Genomic DNA, 17353 nt, shown 5'->3' on the forward strand with positions numbered 1-17353 from the left:
AAGAAACGGCTGTGACGACAGCTGTCCTGGGGCAGTAGTTTAACCCCTTTAGTGCTTTAAACACAACAGCATTGAAAGGATTAAATGCACCCAAGATTCAGGGTGGATCTTGTAGTCTCCCTCAACACCCACTACCCATCATCTCTTTTCCCTTTCACACAGTCTGTGTTCCGAGCGCACAAGACCCCAGGGAGGTCTTCCCCATTTATTCTGTGTAGCTGGTCTACAGCCCCCTTTGTCACTGAGGGAGATCCTCTCTGGAATCCTATATCCTATGTATCCTTGTATTTTATTTTGATTTCTTCTAAACATTTTAATTGGTGGACGAGCGTGGGACTGGCTCTTAAGGTTCTGTACTCTGCGGAATCGGTGGAATCCATTCTAATGAATGTTCTTTTACACACTGAGTAATTAGGTGGGGGGGGTCGGGATTGAATAAGTGTTCCTGGGTTGTTTCTCTGTATAGTTCAAAGAAAGAGCATATATTATCCAATCTCTTTAGAATTACAGCCCTGCTTCCAAACACTTCCTCTGTACATTAAAGCGTTTGCTAAGCCTAGAAGGCATTCAAAGTGAAAAGCTGGGGGGGGGGGTTTGAACGAGACTGCTGTGTAAATGTGCAGCTAGCTGAAGGCAATAACATATATTTGACACATTGTCCTGTGTGACTCGATCCTTCAGTGTCATAATGTCACAAGAAATACAACGCATGGCATCATTTGTCCCGAACACAATACACAAACATAGCCCCAGGATCGGAGATGCGCAGCTCACCGCTAGATGCCTACCACAAGGTCCTCGTTTGTAAATAACAATAGTTCTCAACCTTTGAGGATGGATTCTTCCTACCAAGAACCATAGTATCAACCATTCTCTTTTATCATATGCACTCATACGACGTTTTCCAACCAAGTGGAACTGGTATTCAGATTCCATTAATCCCTCAAGAAGCATCCCGGGAGTCCTCAAGGAACTCCTCACCACATCTGCAGGTTAGATGCCACCTAAGCATGAATAGACCTTTAGTGAGGCAAAGGACTGGGTGGTAAATAGCGGTGGGGTTAAGACGAGTCCCACCTATTCTTACCGACTGCATTGACCAATTTCTACCGATTTACCACCCATTTTCTTCCTTTGCTCCATCCATTTCAGCTTAAGCCCCCCCATGCACAGCATTTTTAATGATTTCTTTTTTTGTCGTTCATATGGGGGCACACGTGGTCTTTGTGCCTAGATATTCCGGTTAGTCCGGCCCTGCTGAAAGACACTGAACTGATCTTGAACATGACAAGATCTTTAGGACATGCTCTGTTTCGGTGACTTCATGGAGAAGACTACCTTGGGGTATGAAGACTACCTCGGGTAAACTCAAGACTAAGGTGGCTAGCTTCCCTCTTTTTAAGTTGACCTGTCCATTATATATACATTTTCTTAATTCAACTGATCTTATAAAATATTCAGTCATATAGTATAGCAATCAGACAATTAGACAAAAAGTAAAAAAAAAAAAAACTGTATTGCAACATTTTAAATAAGATTTAAACAAATAACATCAATAATATCACCTTCTCAAGCAGAATTTTGTACATAGGTATTGTTTAGCAGGGCCGGGGTGGGGATGACTAGGCAGCTACATGACTAGGATGAATACACAGTGTCCGGCCATATGTATCCAGCCCAGTGTGCCAGATGGCCAGTCCGGGCGGGCCGTGCAACAGCACAGACCTCCATTGATTTTCTAGGTATCAGGGCCAGTCAGGAGAGATCCGATGATCTCCCCAACTGGCCCATAATCCCCACGGCCTGCAAAAGTGGGGCATCTACCTAGGAGAGTGCCTGAAAAGAAAATCAGGACTCTCCTGCAAAAAACGGGGCTGTTTGGAGTTATGAGAAAGTTTCATGAATGACAAGTAACCCTTTCCAATCTGATCTTTTTCTACAAGTGTTCACAGGAGAGGTTGGATCACTTTACACACATAACACAGGACAAAGGGCAAATTGTGCATAGCATGTGGGAGTGAATAACCGTTTCAGTGCTGGATGAGTTGTTTTATCATATTTATATAAATGTAACTGGCATTTCACTGCAGTGATTCTCTGGTCGCCTGCGCCACACACCCTCCCCTCCGTGCAAACAAGTAAGCTGTAAGTCACCGTACTGCTCCTTGTAGAGTCCATGCTTAGTATAAGTATAAAAAGAAATGTGTATTTTTTTTTTCTGCTGCCAGTATTAATTTAAAGCTTAGTTATCTTTTGTGTTTCTTTTTATTATTATTTTTTTGGTTATTTTTGTTTCTGGGTTTTTTTTTGCTGAAAAAAGTCTGAGACTTGTGGAGAAAGGAGGAAGGCTGCATGACCTGCGCTTTGCACATGTTTCAATGCTCGATGATAAAATCTGTATGTGAAGGTTTCATCGGTGCCATTAAACAGTATTATCTGCCGACAAGAATCGTTTGGTCTGGTTATTTTTTGTGCGCTTGTCTTATATCGGTGTCCCGTGGGGATGTCTAACCACTAACTGGATAGGTGGTAGTCGCTGGCTAACCATCTGAGACCCATCACTGAAATGGGATAAACCGGACCCATGTCAGGATTATCATAGTTACCAAGGTTAATGGCAAATCCTAAATGTAACCTCTACTGCATTGGTGGCAAGACCACCCCAACCATACTCTAGAGCTGAGTGCCCACTGAAGTCATTGAGATCTTAGCTGTCTACCCAAGGCTGCCCATCCTATTATCCCTTTTTTTGGTTACATCCCATTCTGAAAGTGCCAAAGTTAACGTAAAGCCATTAAACAACAACAATACTCAACAAAACAATAGGTTGTCTACCTGACCTGCAGTTTCTCTGTTGGATTCGCTTCCGACTTTTGGCCCTTTGATACCTTCCACATTCCATTCTTCAGCTGGCTTCCTCGGTTGGTCTCGCAAACCTTTAGTGAATAGATGAGAATGACATATTACTAACTGAACCAGGGATACATACTACATCCAGTAAACAACTTTACCTTTGAGGATCAAAACTTTTTACTAAAAGCCTCCCATAAGCAAAGACTTTCCCAGCCTTGCCACTGACGCTGGTGTCCGCCCCGTGTACGGACACTTCGATTACCCCTGCTGTGATATAAAGTCCCTTTATGTTAACAATATGAACACTGCTTCGGAAACAGATTCCTTTGGTGACAATAAGGCATCTCTCACGATTACTGATTAGCCACGGGCTGGCCCCAGGAATAACAGGATAGGAATGAGTAATACGGCATTTAGTTTAACCGCCTTCCTCGTTCCCTCGGAAAGTTGGCCCTAATAACACTGACCGCAGTTAGCTCAGGAGCTGTCCCAACATTTTAAGGGGGGGTATAACTTCAGTTAACAACTATGTTGTTGTGTGTATGTTTGCTGAGGTTAAGGGTAGAATAGCCAAGGCTTGTGCGCTACAAAGATTAATTCTCTCAGCATATAGTAATGGCCGTGTTCCTAAGAAGAAGACGTTTTGCCGATAATCCACTCTAAAGGTGCAGCATTCTTGGGCTGTATAAGGCGTAGAGCACAATCTATTAATGGAAAATATTTGTGTTCGGAAGGGAAGCAGGAAGTGTCATTTATAATCCTCCGGTCTTTGGATACGGATGCATTTAATAATCATGGTGACTGCATGCCTCAACGGAAAAGTCTATAAACAAATGCAGCTGAGGAGGGAGACATCTAGTGGTCAGTTATGTGTACTGCTTTTATTTTTCAATATTAGAAATTCTAGCAGATCGCACAATTTGGGAACTTTGGGCCTCCAGCTACCCTTGCGAGATGTGGCGTTGCTGACATTGGGGGCAATCCCACCGACGTTAGGGGCATTCCCGGTGAATCCGTGGAAAACACTTCCATTTAAAGGGGAAATGGGCAGAGAGGGGGTGTGTCAAGACCGCGGTCCCGCAACCCAGAAGTGTTGACCCGGAGAACCTTAGAAGAGTGGTTCCAGGAATGGAAATGATCTCAATCCAGATTATTCCTGTGAGCTGTTTCGTAGATTTACATACAGCACGTTGTTAAAGATGTTTTTGTTCTTTAATACAAACAAAAGATACTTTCTACCAACACGAGTCGCTATCCCATAACCTGTCATCAATTCAGACTTGAAGAAAATAATTTTCACTTAAAGGGTTCTTTACAGTGAGAGCAATAAAGATGTGGAATCCGCTACCTACAGAGGTCGTGCTGCCAAATGCAATAGATGAAGAATATACAGGGATATAGCGGGTTATGAGGACAGGGTTAGTTATCGCTTGTTGAAATCAGATGCTATTTTGAAGTTAAGAAGGATTTTTACCCTTTTCTGAGGCACAATTGGAAATCGCTTCAATGTGCGGTTTTAGCCTTCTTCTGGATCAGCAGCGGGGTGGAACTTGATGGACTTTTGACTACGTTACTATGTTTGTCATGGCTCACCAGGACAGTTTTCTGCTCAACCTTTACATATTTATAAAAATTATTTTGAAGACGATCCACGAGGAAGTACACAATGCAAGAAACCATCAATCTTAGCCTCCGACTACCAAGATGAGGATCCATAGTCCACAGTTATTGCAACAAAATGATCTTTTCATTCTGATGCAACACACTCTTCTGTAATTTCATCCATCTCAACCAGACTGGGGGGTACGGTCAGTATAGGGGGGGCCTGGGCTGATCACGTAATCTTGGCGTATTGGCAAGCAGGCAGTAAAATGACTCCTGCCTTACATGATATTTCTATACCATAGGCATCCCAGGTTATTGTGTCAGCAATACAAACCATGGCTGTAATTTACAGATTTATCGGGCAAAATTAGGTACACGTGTCATTGCACGAGGTAGCAGCTGCTTGTGGCCCGAGGTCTGACAGGTGACACTTAAAAGTGTGACAGATTCCTCATAGTTATTAATATATTTACCATTAGAAGTGTAGTGTTCTCCCGTTTACGCACTGATTTTATCACACTAGTGCTACAATCGGCCTCCGTAGGTCTTTTGGCTTACAGTCTAGGGGAGGGCAATAAACTTGGGGTCACCAAAAGCGGCCGGAACACCTCAGTTATTATTGGGCACCAGGCCGCTATTTTTGGCTTCCCTCACGTGTCAAATTATATTCCTATTGCAGCCATGCTGATTAATTATATCTATAAATGTATCTGCTATAATTAATAGCCACCCCCTCTTTATATACATTAAAGGGATAATTAACGTTCCACTCCCAGCAAAATGTTACACAATAACTCCTCACCCAGGCACAGCTCACATTTTAGGCGAGGGGATAAAAGATTAGGCCACCCCTAGCCCACAGGCAGGCTACTGCAAGTCTGAGCTCCCATGAATCTCAGCCAGCCACAGCGACACCTAGCATCATTCCTGTGACACTTCAGTGGCTAGGCTTTGGGTGATAGGAGCTGCAGTCGCTGAGCGATTAAATAATCCCAACCCCGACATCACAGCAAACGTTTAAATCGCTTCAGAGCGCCCCATAAACGGGCAGCGAATACACACCGAGCGGTTCTTGGCTACACTCATTGCGCCTCTAAGGAGCTGAACTTCGACACCGGAAGTAGTAAGGACAGGAAAGCGGAAGTAGAGCTCGTGCAGGGCAGTAGAGAGCGAGGCCCAGTAAGTAGCAGCATGTTGCGCCCGATAGCGGGGATTTAAACACGCGTGCGCTCTGCATGGTTTATTTGGGTATTGGATAAATATTTCTCTATAATTTTATTTTAATAAATAGTTATATTTCTATGTTATTGAATTGAAATATCTCTATATATGTACCACGAAGCACAGAATTCAGTTGCTGTAGCTGGGACTGGGTGCCAGGCTATTCTTAATATAAGCCTGGTGTGTTGATGGTGGGGTTGCCAAATTAACCCTTTACTGTTAATGCCTATGGAGATTGTATATTGCATAATGTCTGTAAGTGCTATGGGCTGGAGGAGGCAAGCTGTTTGCCCAAAGACGTCCTGAGGCTTTCAAGCAGTAAATGAGGCGAAGGAGCCTATGGCGTTATGATTTAATATGTTGCTGTACAGATGTTCTTTCTCGGTATGGCCCACGCTTATGTTCGCTGAAGACTTGTATATGTTTAAAGGGTCTCCCCGCTTCCAATGCGCTTTAATGCATGCAAGCTCTTTGAGCAGGGCCGTCCTCACCTGTTGTTTCTGTAAGTCAAGTTACGTCGTACTATTTACGTCACGGCTACCAGTTCGTAGAGTGCTACGGAATATGATTGCGCTATATTAAACTGTGTGGCCCCTTCATGGTGTCCCCCTTGTAAATGCACAGGGGGGGCTCTGCGGAATCCTCTCATATGCATTAACCTCTTTGCCTGCGTCCCTCCCCGTCTATTTTCAAAGCAGCAGAAGCGTTCGGCCAAGCACGTCTCTTTGCACGTGAAACATCCCCTCCCCATCCAGTCAGCTCGAGCCAACGCCGTAGGCAGGGATTTCTTGAGTCCCCTGTGCGAATGTGCAAAAAAAAATAAAAAGCTCTCCCCGCTGATTGGCTGCTTCAAGAATTGCCTGACTGCAGAGTAGGAAGGCAGCCGGCCTTTATTGCAAAAAAAAATAAAAAATCATATTAAAGTAAAAAACATTAAAGACCCACATTAAAATCAGCATTGTCTTGCCATGTGGTTTTGATTAAAATATTAGATACCAATAACATAGCATTTTATGCTGCTACAGCAGGACCCTCCAGCATACCCCCAGCCCGTAGGAAGCATTGTCACGCTTATGTCGGTGGCATTGTGAGGCCGCGCTTCTTTCCATCCTCAGAACACCTCGTATGTGCAGAATGCCAGATCCCGCTCCTAGAATCAGTCTGCCAGCGTGATCTGCTAATATTAATACCTGTCGCAGGATTTTACTGCTCACCGTATTCATGCTGCCCGCCTGACTCAATGGAAGTGGTTGTGAAGCAATTAGTGATGCAGATTGTGCATCACATGCCTCTCAACTGAGGTAATATAGTCCCTAGATCTGAAACACAAGAAAGCAATTAAGAGTTATTAGTGGGTTTATTAGATGCTGTTAACGATCGTATGCCTTGATGAGATCTAAAGTGAGATCTAGGCAGTTGCAATCCTCCATCTGTTGGACAAAACCCATAATTGCCATGTAGTTGGGCGCAACATGATGGAAGGGTCTGTTTGGTTAACAAGTTGAGTTGAATTGAGTTTGTTTTAAGATGTAAACTTTGGGCCAGTTATGTGGATCCCTGCAGGCAAAATTATCTTGAAATTGGACACATCCACTGGGATTTGGATCAACATCTCTATTAAGGGGCCTTACATTCTCCTTCTACTAGTATATGTTAAATATTATTGTCTTGTATTGTTGTTTCATTCTCCCTCATAGTAACCGCTCTATGGAATCTGGCACTCTATAAATAAAATGAAATGTAATTGACTGTCTGCTCGGAGGCTTTGAACAATCTATGTGGCCCTCCAATGGTGGTCAAGCACATCAAGCCTTATCCTTAGTCTTAGCTTCTAACCCCTGTCCCCAGCCAGTCTATCCATGGACTTTGTGATGGTGACTTTTGGTGAGCTCTCCTCGGGGTAGCTTGCACTCTGCTGAAATAAGCGTTAACATGTTAGACGTGTGAAAACCAGACTCCGCATCGTTAAAGCGAATGGGAACCTGGTTCGTTGACATGTCCGCAGATGAAACGTTAGCGTCTTTGAGGAATACTTCACATAGGAACACGCATCAGGGCACGGGAAGACCGGGGGACTGACAAGGCTCAGTTAAAGCAACATCCATTTAAGAAATCAAAATCAGGATAACTGTTTTAAGGTTTTCTATCTTATTTTGGGAATATTTGGGATTAATGAGGCTTGCTGGCGATTTATTGCAGTTGAGATCTTTTCTGGGCATCCCCATTGCTGCGGGGCAGTTGTGCGGCACCCCTGGACACACGGTGTCTCTGCTGCTTCTTCGATTACACAATTAATCTGTCGTGGATAGCCTCGTAGAGCATTCTCTCCTGACGTTCAGCCACCCCCCGCTGTTACTGTTGGCTGAAATACGTCATGCGGGGCTTGTGTGCATCCGCCACGATTGGCCAGAGCTTCTGCCAGTCTGTAACAGACATGCCTCCACTGCAGCAAGTGTCACATTGCCGTACACACAGATGTCCGCTTGCAGCCGGGAGTCTCTGTATTACGTGACACCCGAGTGGGCATAGACAGCCGGGGACCCGCTGTGACAGCCCTGCGATGTGTGAGTTGTTATATTTCCCCGAGGACCTGTGCTTTTGTGGTGTGTGTGCAATGTGATGTTGTAGGGGGGGAGGGGCGGTCCTGATGCTGGAGGAGAGCATGGGAGAATTGTGTTCATACACTGGCCTATCAAACGGGAGGGTGATTTACAACGTGATGTCTCTGACCTTGGTTTTCAGCAGCCTTCCTGGAAGAAGGGTCTGTGGCCTTGCTTCCTCCTTACCCTTTTAACCCTTTTGTAGTATCGTGCAGCGTTTTTGCCCCTCTGATAGCCGTGTGACGGACAAGCTTCCGGTTATGATTGACTCGTAGAAGGTGGGAAAGGGGAGACCGTATGGTGACGTGGTGGTCACTAAATAAAGGGGCTAAGGTTGGACCCTGTGAATCATTACCTTTCACCTCCTCCTCTTTAGTGATGCATCATGCCCATCGTGGAGAAGCTAAAAGATGCCCTGAAGCCCGGTCGAAAGGATTCGGAGGAGGGAGAACTGGGGAAGTTGTTGGCTTCCTCTGCCAAGAAGATCCTTCTGCAGAAGATTGAGTTTGAGCCGGCGACCAAGAGCTTCCACTACCAGCTGGAGACTCTCAAGAGCAAATATGTTCTCCTGAGCCCCACATTCCAAGCTGGCACCCCCCAAAGAAGCCTTGAGGGGGCGCCGATCCAGAGGCAGAGTATGTATAATGTTAGCTATAGCCTACATAGCCTTGGTTCCCCTGAGGTTGACAGCATTTGCTGTAAAACATACATTTTGAGGGTTAAATTGCCTGTGTGTTGCTCTTATTATTTTTTTGCTGGATTTTTCACCTTCAGGGGGGACCTTTCACCATAATCAACTTTGAAATCTATAAAATGACTCTCATATTTTTTCGAGACTGTTCTGTCTCTTCTTTCCTACAGTTATCCGTTTTCCGTTGTTTTAGATTGTGACCTACCTCTCGGCGGCGCGGATGGCATCCCACCGCCTCAAAAGGTTCTCTTCCCGGCGGTGAAGCTGTCCATGAAGTGGGATAGAATTTCCAGAGTAGGAGCCGGACTTCAAAATCTGGGAAATACCTGCTTCTTGAACTCCACTGTGCAGTGTCTCACCTACACTCCACCTCTGGCCAACTACCTGCTGTCTAAAGACCACACACGCAACTGTGAGTACTATTTGTTCTGATTTTTATGTGGAATCTTATGATTGTACCTTTTTCTTACGAATCATAAAATTCTAGGTACAATGTTCACGTTTTCTGATCTGTCGGTGATGTTGAACGCTCTTTCTTGCAGGTCAGCAGGGCGGATTCTGTATGCTGTGTATAATGCAGAATCATCTCATCCAAGCGTTTGCAAACAGCGGCAACTCCATCAAACCGGTTTCCTTCATCCGAGAGTTAAAGAGTAAGTAACCTGACGCACCGGGCTTTCGGGGTATCAGACCGAGGGAGAGAGATGACAAGACAGTTCTGTGACCGCATATCATGCTCACAATATTTATCAAGGGAGGGGTGCTGTCTGATTCCTTTTGCAGAAATTGCTCGACATTTCCGTTTTGGAAGCCAAGAGGATGCACACGAGTTCTTGCGCTACACTATAGATGCTATGCAGAGGGCCTGTCTGAATGGATATGCCAAGTAAGTGTACAGATGTTTTTATGGCGGCCCTTCTGCCGCTTGATTTTGGATGAGTTTCTGCCCGTGCCATCATGTTTTGTTAAACTTTCATTAAAAAGTTCCTCTTTACTCTACATCCTTACGATTGGCACACAGCGCTTCTCACCATCATTTTGAATTGGAGATCAGACAGGTTGAACAAACTGCTTCCCAATTGAAGTTGGTGACTACTGACAAGTTAGTACAGCCACGCATGAATTTAATGGCTTTCCGTGTTTCCGTAGGTTGGACCGTCAGAGTCAGGCAACTACTCTGGTGCACCAGATCTTTGGGGGCTACTTACGTTCTCGCGGTGAGTGAAGCTCTTGGCAGCTTTCGTTAGAACTGTGAGATAATGGAGATAATCCAGTACACGTGGACTAAGACCCTCCATCTGTTTTCTGCGTTTCAGTGAAGTGCTCTGTTTGTAAGAGCGTTTCGGACACCTACGACCCCTATCTGGACATTGCATTGGAGATACGGGTAGGCTTTCCTTGTGCATCTGTAACATCCCGTCAATTCATTCGGTAGGAAGTACTCTGATCAATCAAATCTGACCCGTTTGTGTTCTCCTTGCAGCACGCGGTAAATATCGTCCGTGCTCTGGAATTATTTGTCAAGTCGGATGTTCTAAGTGACGACAACGCATATATGTGTGCAAAGTAAGGAAGGACCTACATTTGGAGAGTGTGGCTGTATGAAGGTCTTTGGGATGCACTGCTAACCCTTTGGACCCTTTTCTTTTGCTAGATGTAAGAAGAAGGTTCCAGCCAGCAAGCGGTTCAGTATCCACCGAGCCTCAAATGTCCTGACCCTGTCTCTAAAACGCTTTGCCAACTTCAGCGGAGGCAAGATCTCCAAGGTGAAAAGCAGGGACTGTATACCGATGGCACAGAGCGCTAGTCTGCACTGCACAATCCAAGTGATTTTTCTCATTTATTATCCCATCGTATTGATTTTTTCTTATTTTCAGGACGTGGGTTACCCGGAATTCCTGAATATCCGTCCGTATATGTCCCAGAGTACCGGCGAGCCTGTCATGTACACGCTGTATGCGGTCCTGGTGCATTCTGGGTACAGCTGCCATGCAGGACACTATTACTGCTATGTAAAAGTGAGTCCGTTCATTGTCCTACAAGAGGCTGTTCTGCAGTCTTCTATACCATCTAATACTATGTTTACTTGTGGATGTGCTCATTGTTCCTTAACTCGTTTTAGGGTGATCTTACAGTTTTAATACTTTCTCCCCTGCAGGCCAGTAACGGGCAGTGGTATCAGATGAACGATTCCCTTGTTCAGGCCAGTAACATCAAGGTTGTGTTGAACCAGCAGGCTTACGTTCTGTTTTACCTAAGGTACAGCATTTTAGTTAGGATACTGTAGGAGGACAGTAGTTATTGAGAGTTGGCAGGGAATAGTTAACAATGTGCTAGACATATGAATCTGATTTTTTTTTTTGAATCTTTCTCTGATAGGATCCCAGAATCCAGGAAAAGTTACGATGCCTCCACGTGTAAAGGGCCTCATGCCCAAGTTGTGCGTACCAGTTCCGTTCCTCCCTCCATAAAGAAGACGCTGTCTAATGGCAGCCTTTCCTCTCCCCTAATTGGAAAGGTGGGTAATGCAATTATGGCACATATTGTCTGGGGAAGTGCCCCAGACAATTCTTAATACCTTTTTGCACTTTGATATGATTTGTTAGAGCCCCGATGGTCTGCATATAAAGAAGTCGCCAACTTCAGAAGAAACAGGTGTCCCAGTTTGCCGCTCGTCTCTGCCATCAGGGGTGAAAGAACAGAATGGTGTTCCCCGTCCTAGGCCCATGAGTGCTGAACCTTACCCCAAGCTGGGTTCCAAGCCACTTCATAATCCATTCTTTTTGGATGAGCCAGTGAGTAGAGTCAAGAAACCGCTTCATCCTCAGCTGAAAGCTGCTCAGGGAGCCTGTGCCACAAGTGAGAAGAATAGGCAAGATACTTTAAAACAAAACTGGGAGACCAGTGCTCTCACTCCATCTACCTCCCCAAAAACATTAAGTAGGAACCCAAGACCTCAAGCGGATGATGGCAAGGAACCAAAGGAGGATGTTGAGGACAAACAGAAACCAGAGACCCTTGCCAATGGCCAAGACACATCTCCAAGCCCCCCTGTCATAAGGAATGGAAACAGTTCTGGGGAAATGGAATCAGAGAGGTCGAGTGACACGAGTGCTTTAAAATCCAAATCACCTACTCTGGCAAGTGTTTGTGAGGCCTTGACCACCATGTCACCCCCGCCTGCCAAGAAGCTAGCACTGTCTGCCAAAAAGGTGAGTGTCCTGGCGAAAAGAATATGACTTTAATTGTCATCTTTTACTAGGTAGGACTCAAGCAGATGTTGTATGGGTGGGAGTTTAATGCAGCTTAGCTTAGAAACATTTGGGACTGGTACATAGAACACTATTACACTATACTTATGGTAACAACAAGTAAGCCCTTTATGTAAATTTTCCTTTGAAGCACTTCATCTGCATACACAGCCCACAGATGATGTCACCCAGGGGGCGGGCTCACAAATGTACATTTTTTTTTAATCCATCCATAGCATAAGCAGACTGGAAAGTATAAGCCCCTTGTCGTACTTTAACTGAGGTTTAGAGGATAAGGCCCTATAAAACAATAAATTGTGTTCTCGTAATCAGGTTTTTGTTTTTACAGCACATCTGTGGTCCTGTATAACATTAGCACAGACTGCTCTTTCTCATCTTTCTACTTAAAACTTTTTTAATTTTTTTATTTTTTGATTTCTAACAAAAACCTTCTTTCTTTCATTCCATCACAATTCCACTCATTTTTGTTTTGTTTGCGTCTTTCTCCTATTTGCTGCCTTTGCATTTTTTTTTTTATTTCTTTTTGCCACAAACCCCCCTTTTTTTTTTCCTTTGGACCACCAAGATTTTATTTATGTCAATAACTGCAGGCCATCAAGCTACAGAGGGGAAGCAGAAATGACGCTTGCTCCTCCCGGTCTTCATCCCATGCTGCCAGTTCCACTCATCTCACCTCCGATTCCCCTGGCCACCCCAAATCCAGACTGCACCATAAGCATCGGTAAGTGATGCTCAGTTCCTATATGGTGGGTCCTACATTGTATAGTCCAGTATATATAACCAGTATAAGTTAGAGTGTTTGCTTATGGCCAAGGAAACCATGCAAATGTAACACTCAGTATCAAGGAAGGCGTGCATTCTGATAAAGTGGCTATTGTGTACTTGCTTGACCTTGTGGTTTTTTTGTCTTTTACAGGGAACGCTCCCTGTCTGCAGAGGCTTCTCCTGAAGCTTGTACTGACATCTCCGTTAAATACAAAACTCCAGATTCCGGCGTAAAGCAAAGTCCTGGAGTAAAAGACCACACTGGCCCGGTTACTCATACATCCCAAAACCCTTCCAGTAAGGAAGCCTCTCCCATCCGTCCCACTCAGGGCAATGGGGGCCATGACTCTGTGGCTGGCTCTTCGTCCACCCCCTCTAAACTACAGCAAAAATCTGAACCCGGGAAACCTGCCTTGAACCAAAATGGGACCAAGGAGGAGGACCTGCCCAGGAAAAAGAAAAAGAAGAGGAAAAACGAAGACCTAACACAGGATGCCTCTTGTTTGGATAAGGACGAAAAAGTGGACTGTGAGACCACGTCAGAGCAGTCCGGTAGTCAACCAAGCCTTACCTCACCAGAACCAACAGACCCCGACAGACCTGCCCAGAAGACAGAGCGTAAAAACAAGAGGAAAAGGGAGAGAACTAGCAAACATGGAGATGACCATTCCCATGCATCACACCAAAGGTAAAAAAAAACAAACAATTGTGTCTCAAAGTCAACAAATGTTTTACCGCACAACAAAAGCTCGGTCTTTTGTGGTATGTACAGTACAGCCGCTTAGCTCCATGAAGGGTTTGTGGGCCAGAAATGACCTGGGAGAGATTAGCTGGGTGATGACCATAAGTTATAAGATAACCAAGGTTGTATAGCGTTTACATCCAGAATAAAAACAGCAAAATAAAAACCAGAGGCCTCTTCCAGAAGTTTTTGTGGTAGGCTGTATATGATGAGGCATTAGAAGAAGCACCTTGTTTGGTGGTCCATCGGTAAAATAAATCTCCCTACTGCTAGGGCTGCTCAAGTCCTGCTTTATTGTGATCCTTATGTGTTTGTTTGCCCATGCTAACCGTGTTAAGAGATTTTTTTTATCATTCTTGAATTCAAATCCTTTAACGCTATCAGACAGGGCATTAACCAACACGAGGTATTAAAGAAATGCCTTTATATAACCCGTTGAGAACCCTGTTTTCCAGCCCTCAGGAAGAAATGGAAGTAGATCAGGTGATCCGCAGAAAAAAGAAAAAAAAGAGGAAGCTATTGAAAGATGGGAGCCAGCCGAACGAGGAAGGTGATGCTGCCGCGGAGCATAGACCTGTAGCGTGGGAGGAACCTACAGGTATGATGCACCATGGCAAGGGGTTCGGTTCTTGGGTTATACTCTACCATTACCCTTTTAGCCTCGGCATTATGTATGAGGGGCCAACCCCAATAAGCTTCATTTGCAAGAAGGGTTCAGATGGTCCTCGGTAACGGATGGTTAAATTGTGGAGAAGACATCCAAGCATTGAGCTCCATTTTCATGGGCAATTTAGTCACGCTGGCCAAAAAATCCAATTCATGTCCGAGGCTTTATAATGCAATGGGGAGACATCATAACCCTTCACAAATTTATGCGTCATGGAATAAGCTCCAAGAATTGGATACAGGGTGATGTAATAGAAATATGTCATAAGTAAAAGGAAGGGAAGAGTCCCTTACTGAGTGCCTGCTTCTTTCGGTAGTGTTTACTTGGGATGGCAAAGTTTCCGCTCTGAGTGCTGGCGATGCCAAAAACAGTAATGCCACAAGACCTCAGACTGATGGCGGCAAAGAACCACCAAACCCAGAGACCCTTGTCAATGGCCAACACACATCTCCAAGACCCCCCAACACCAAGAACATCAATAGTACTGGGGAAAAGGGATCAGAGAGGTCGAGTGAAACCAGCACTCCAAAATCCAAATCACCTTCACTGGCAAGTGTCTGTGATGCCTTGGCCACCACGTCACCCCCACCTGCCAAGAAGCTAACACTGTCTGCCAAAAAGGTGAGTGCCCTGGTGAAAAGAATAAAACATCAATGGCCGTCTTTTAGATCAGAAGTAGATATTGGGCAGGACTTTTTTTTTGGACTAAACTTTTGTATTTAAATCCATACATAGCATGAGCAGAATAGGAAGCATAAGCCCCTTTTATACGGGGGCTTATATACCGTATAAAACATGAAATAAGCAAAAATTGCATGAAAGCCGCGATGATAAATTGAAATATGTTCTCGTAATCATGTTTTGGTCCTTTATAATGTTAGCATAGACTGCTCTCTCATCTTTATACTTACATTTTTTTTTTTATTTCTAACAAAAACCTTCTTTCTTCCATTCCATCACAATCAATCACTCATTTTTTTCTCCTATTTGCTGCCTTTGTGCTTCCTCTTTTTGGCACAAACCTCATTTTTGTTTCTTTAAACCACCAAGATTTTATTTATTTCAATAACTACAGGCCATCAAGCTACAGAAGGGAAGCATAACTGACGCTTCCGGTTCCACTCATCTCACCTCCGATTCCCCTGGCCACCCCAAATCCACACTGAACAGGTAAGTGATGGCCAGTTTCTTTTGTCCTACGTTGTACACTTCAGTGTCTATAATCCAAAAGCGTTCTGATGAGAACCCTGGTTTTTTAGCTCTCAGGAGGAAACCGATGAGATGGTCAGGAAGAAAAAGAAAAAAAAGCGGAAACTATTGGGAGAGGAGAGCCAGCCGAACGAGGAACATGAAGCTGCCACAGAGCAGAGACCTGTACTGCGGGAGGAAAACACAGGTATGGTGCACCGCGGCAAGGAACTTAGTCGTGGCGCCCATCTCTCTTGGGCGACAGGCTTTCATTTACCCTTTTCATTTGCCGTTTTAGCCTCCGTGTTTGTGTGGGACAGCCAGATCCGGGACGGTTACAAGCGTAATAGGGACGCAACCAACATGGAGAAACCAATCCGGCCAGCCTGGGATGGCAAGAAGGAGTCGCGTGTAGTCCAGCTGCTGACTAGTTGCTCAAATGACAAGGCTTATGGGGCACAAGGTAAGAGTGTAAACCAGGGACAGGACCGGGGCTGTAAGTTGTGTTACAGACGTGACCGCCATGTGTGAGGGCCCAACCTCAGTGAGCAAGAAGAGCTCAGTTGGACCCCTATAATGGATCGTAAAATTGTTGAGCGGACGTCCAAGCGGTTGGAATGACTAAGTTATGTTTTTGCTGGCCAATTTAGTCACTATAATGCAAACTGACCTTTAACGCTCCACTTATAATTTAGTAAAGTCCCACGAGAGGGATTCAGGGTGATGTAATAAAAATGTGTGACTTAACAGTAAAGGAGGCATCTGCTTCTTACCCTAGTGCTTACTTGGGACGGCCAAGTTTCTGCTGTGAGTCGAGATGCTGCTTACAATGCTGTAGATTCCAAATACAGCGAGGTCATCGATGAATGGGATGAAGATTTTGACCGTGGAAAGGTAAATTGAGAGGCGTAAAAAGTTTGTCCACAAGGGCTTACCTTACACTTTAGGGGGCAGCGGACAACAAAACTCATTATTTTTCTTCCCTCGTGTCATCTAACAGGTGAAGAAGATAAAGTTCAAGCGGGACCGGTGGAGAACCAGCAATAGTTTTCAGTCTCTGCAGAACCGACGCAACTTCTGGTCGGTCACGCGCTCGCCTCACTTCTCCAGCAAGGGATATCGTTAATGAACAGCCAGAAGAAACATTGACAAAGCAACCAACACACAACAAAAAAGCAGCGACAGGAATATATATATATAATTTTTTTTTTTTTCTTTTTTAAATTACACAAAAGTATCTAAAGTTTGCAAAACCCATGTCCGGCGTCAGCGTGCCGGCATAGGGTTCTGAGGTTTATCGTATGAGAGACCAAGTGTCGCAGACGTCTCTTGACTTGTTTTTTTCAAAGAGGGGAGATCATATCTAACATCTTAAAGATTAGACAGATGTGTGAGGGGCTCCAGACTACCGATCTATGAGTTGGTCGGTCAAGGACCTCCTAAGCCTGCCTGCTAAAACATTGATCGGTCCTCCGAGGATTTTCTGGACACATCAGACCAAGTGAGAGCAGCATAGCTTCCCCGTTTTTTCAATAGAACATGGTCTGTACGTTAGTTTACATTCTATGTATTGTTTAAAACCCATTTAACAATTTGTATGGGGGGGGGGGGTTTAAAAAGTTCTTGTCCGAATCAATCGGTGTCTTTTAACCCCTTAAAGCATGTGGACCCTGTTTGACTTCTTGGCCATGTTTGATAGACTAGATTTCTCTCACAGATCAGACGCTGTACTTGGATGAGGCGTTCCTG

The 17353-nt window shown here is 44.7% G+C and overlaps 1 protein-coding gene across 1 annotated transcript; it reads left to right on the forward strand.

Annotated features, from left to right (window-relative positions):
- The first annotated feature begins 5607 nt into the window (after positions 1-5607).
- Positions 5608-16803, forward strand: USP36 (ubiquitin specific peptidase 36). The gene is made up of 22 exons (XM_053454166.1): positions 5608-5637; positions 8656-8914; positions 9164-9382; positions 9513-9623; positions 9754-9856; positions 10120-10187; positions 10287-10357; positions 10454-10536; positions 10625-10736; positions 10848-10988; positions 11129-11229; positions 11350-11488; positions 11577-12182; positions 12833-12963; positions 13159-13695; positions 14205-14347; positions 14733-15037; positions 15492-15586; positions 15676-15812; positions 15903-16067; positions 16383-16498; positions 16605-16803. Exons 2-22 carry the CDS (start codon positions 8665-8667, stop codon positions 16728-16730), a joined length of 3759 nt encoding a protein of 1252 aa, XP_053310141.1. The 5' UTR covers positions 5608-5637; positions 8656-8664; the 3' UTR covers positions 16731-16803.
- The last annotated feature ends 550 nt before the right edge of the window (positions 16804-17353 follow it).

The sequence above is a fragment of the Spea bombifrons genome, chromosome 13, assembly GCF_027358695.1.
Source record: "Spea bombifrons isolate aSpeBom1 chromosome 13, aSpeBom1.2.pri, whole genome shotgun sequence".
In the NCBI taxonomy this organism is placed as follows: domain Eukaryota; kingdom Metazoa; phylum Chordata; class Amphibia; order Anura; family Pelobatidae; genus Spea; species Spea bombifrons.

Bases quoted from the DNA above. Each gene is read 5' to 3' on its own strand.
- USP36 (XM_053454166.1), top strand. From the start codon at position 8,665: ATGCCCATCGTGGAGAAGCTAAAAGATGCCCTGAAGCCCGGTCGAAAG. The intron at 10,537-10,624 runs GTAAGGAAGGAC...TTCTTTTGCTAG, and splicing joins AACGCATATATGTGTGCAAA to ATGTAAGAAGAAGGTTCCAG. The intron at 12,964-13,158 runs GTAAGTGATGCT...TGTCTTTTACAG, and splicing joins AGACTGCACCATAAGCATCG to GGAACGCTCCCTGTCTGCAG.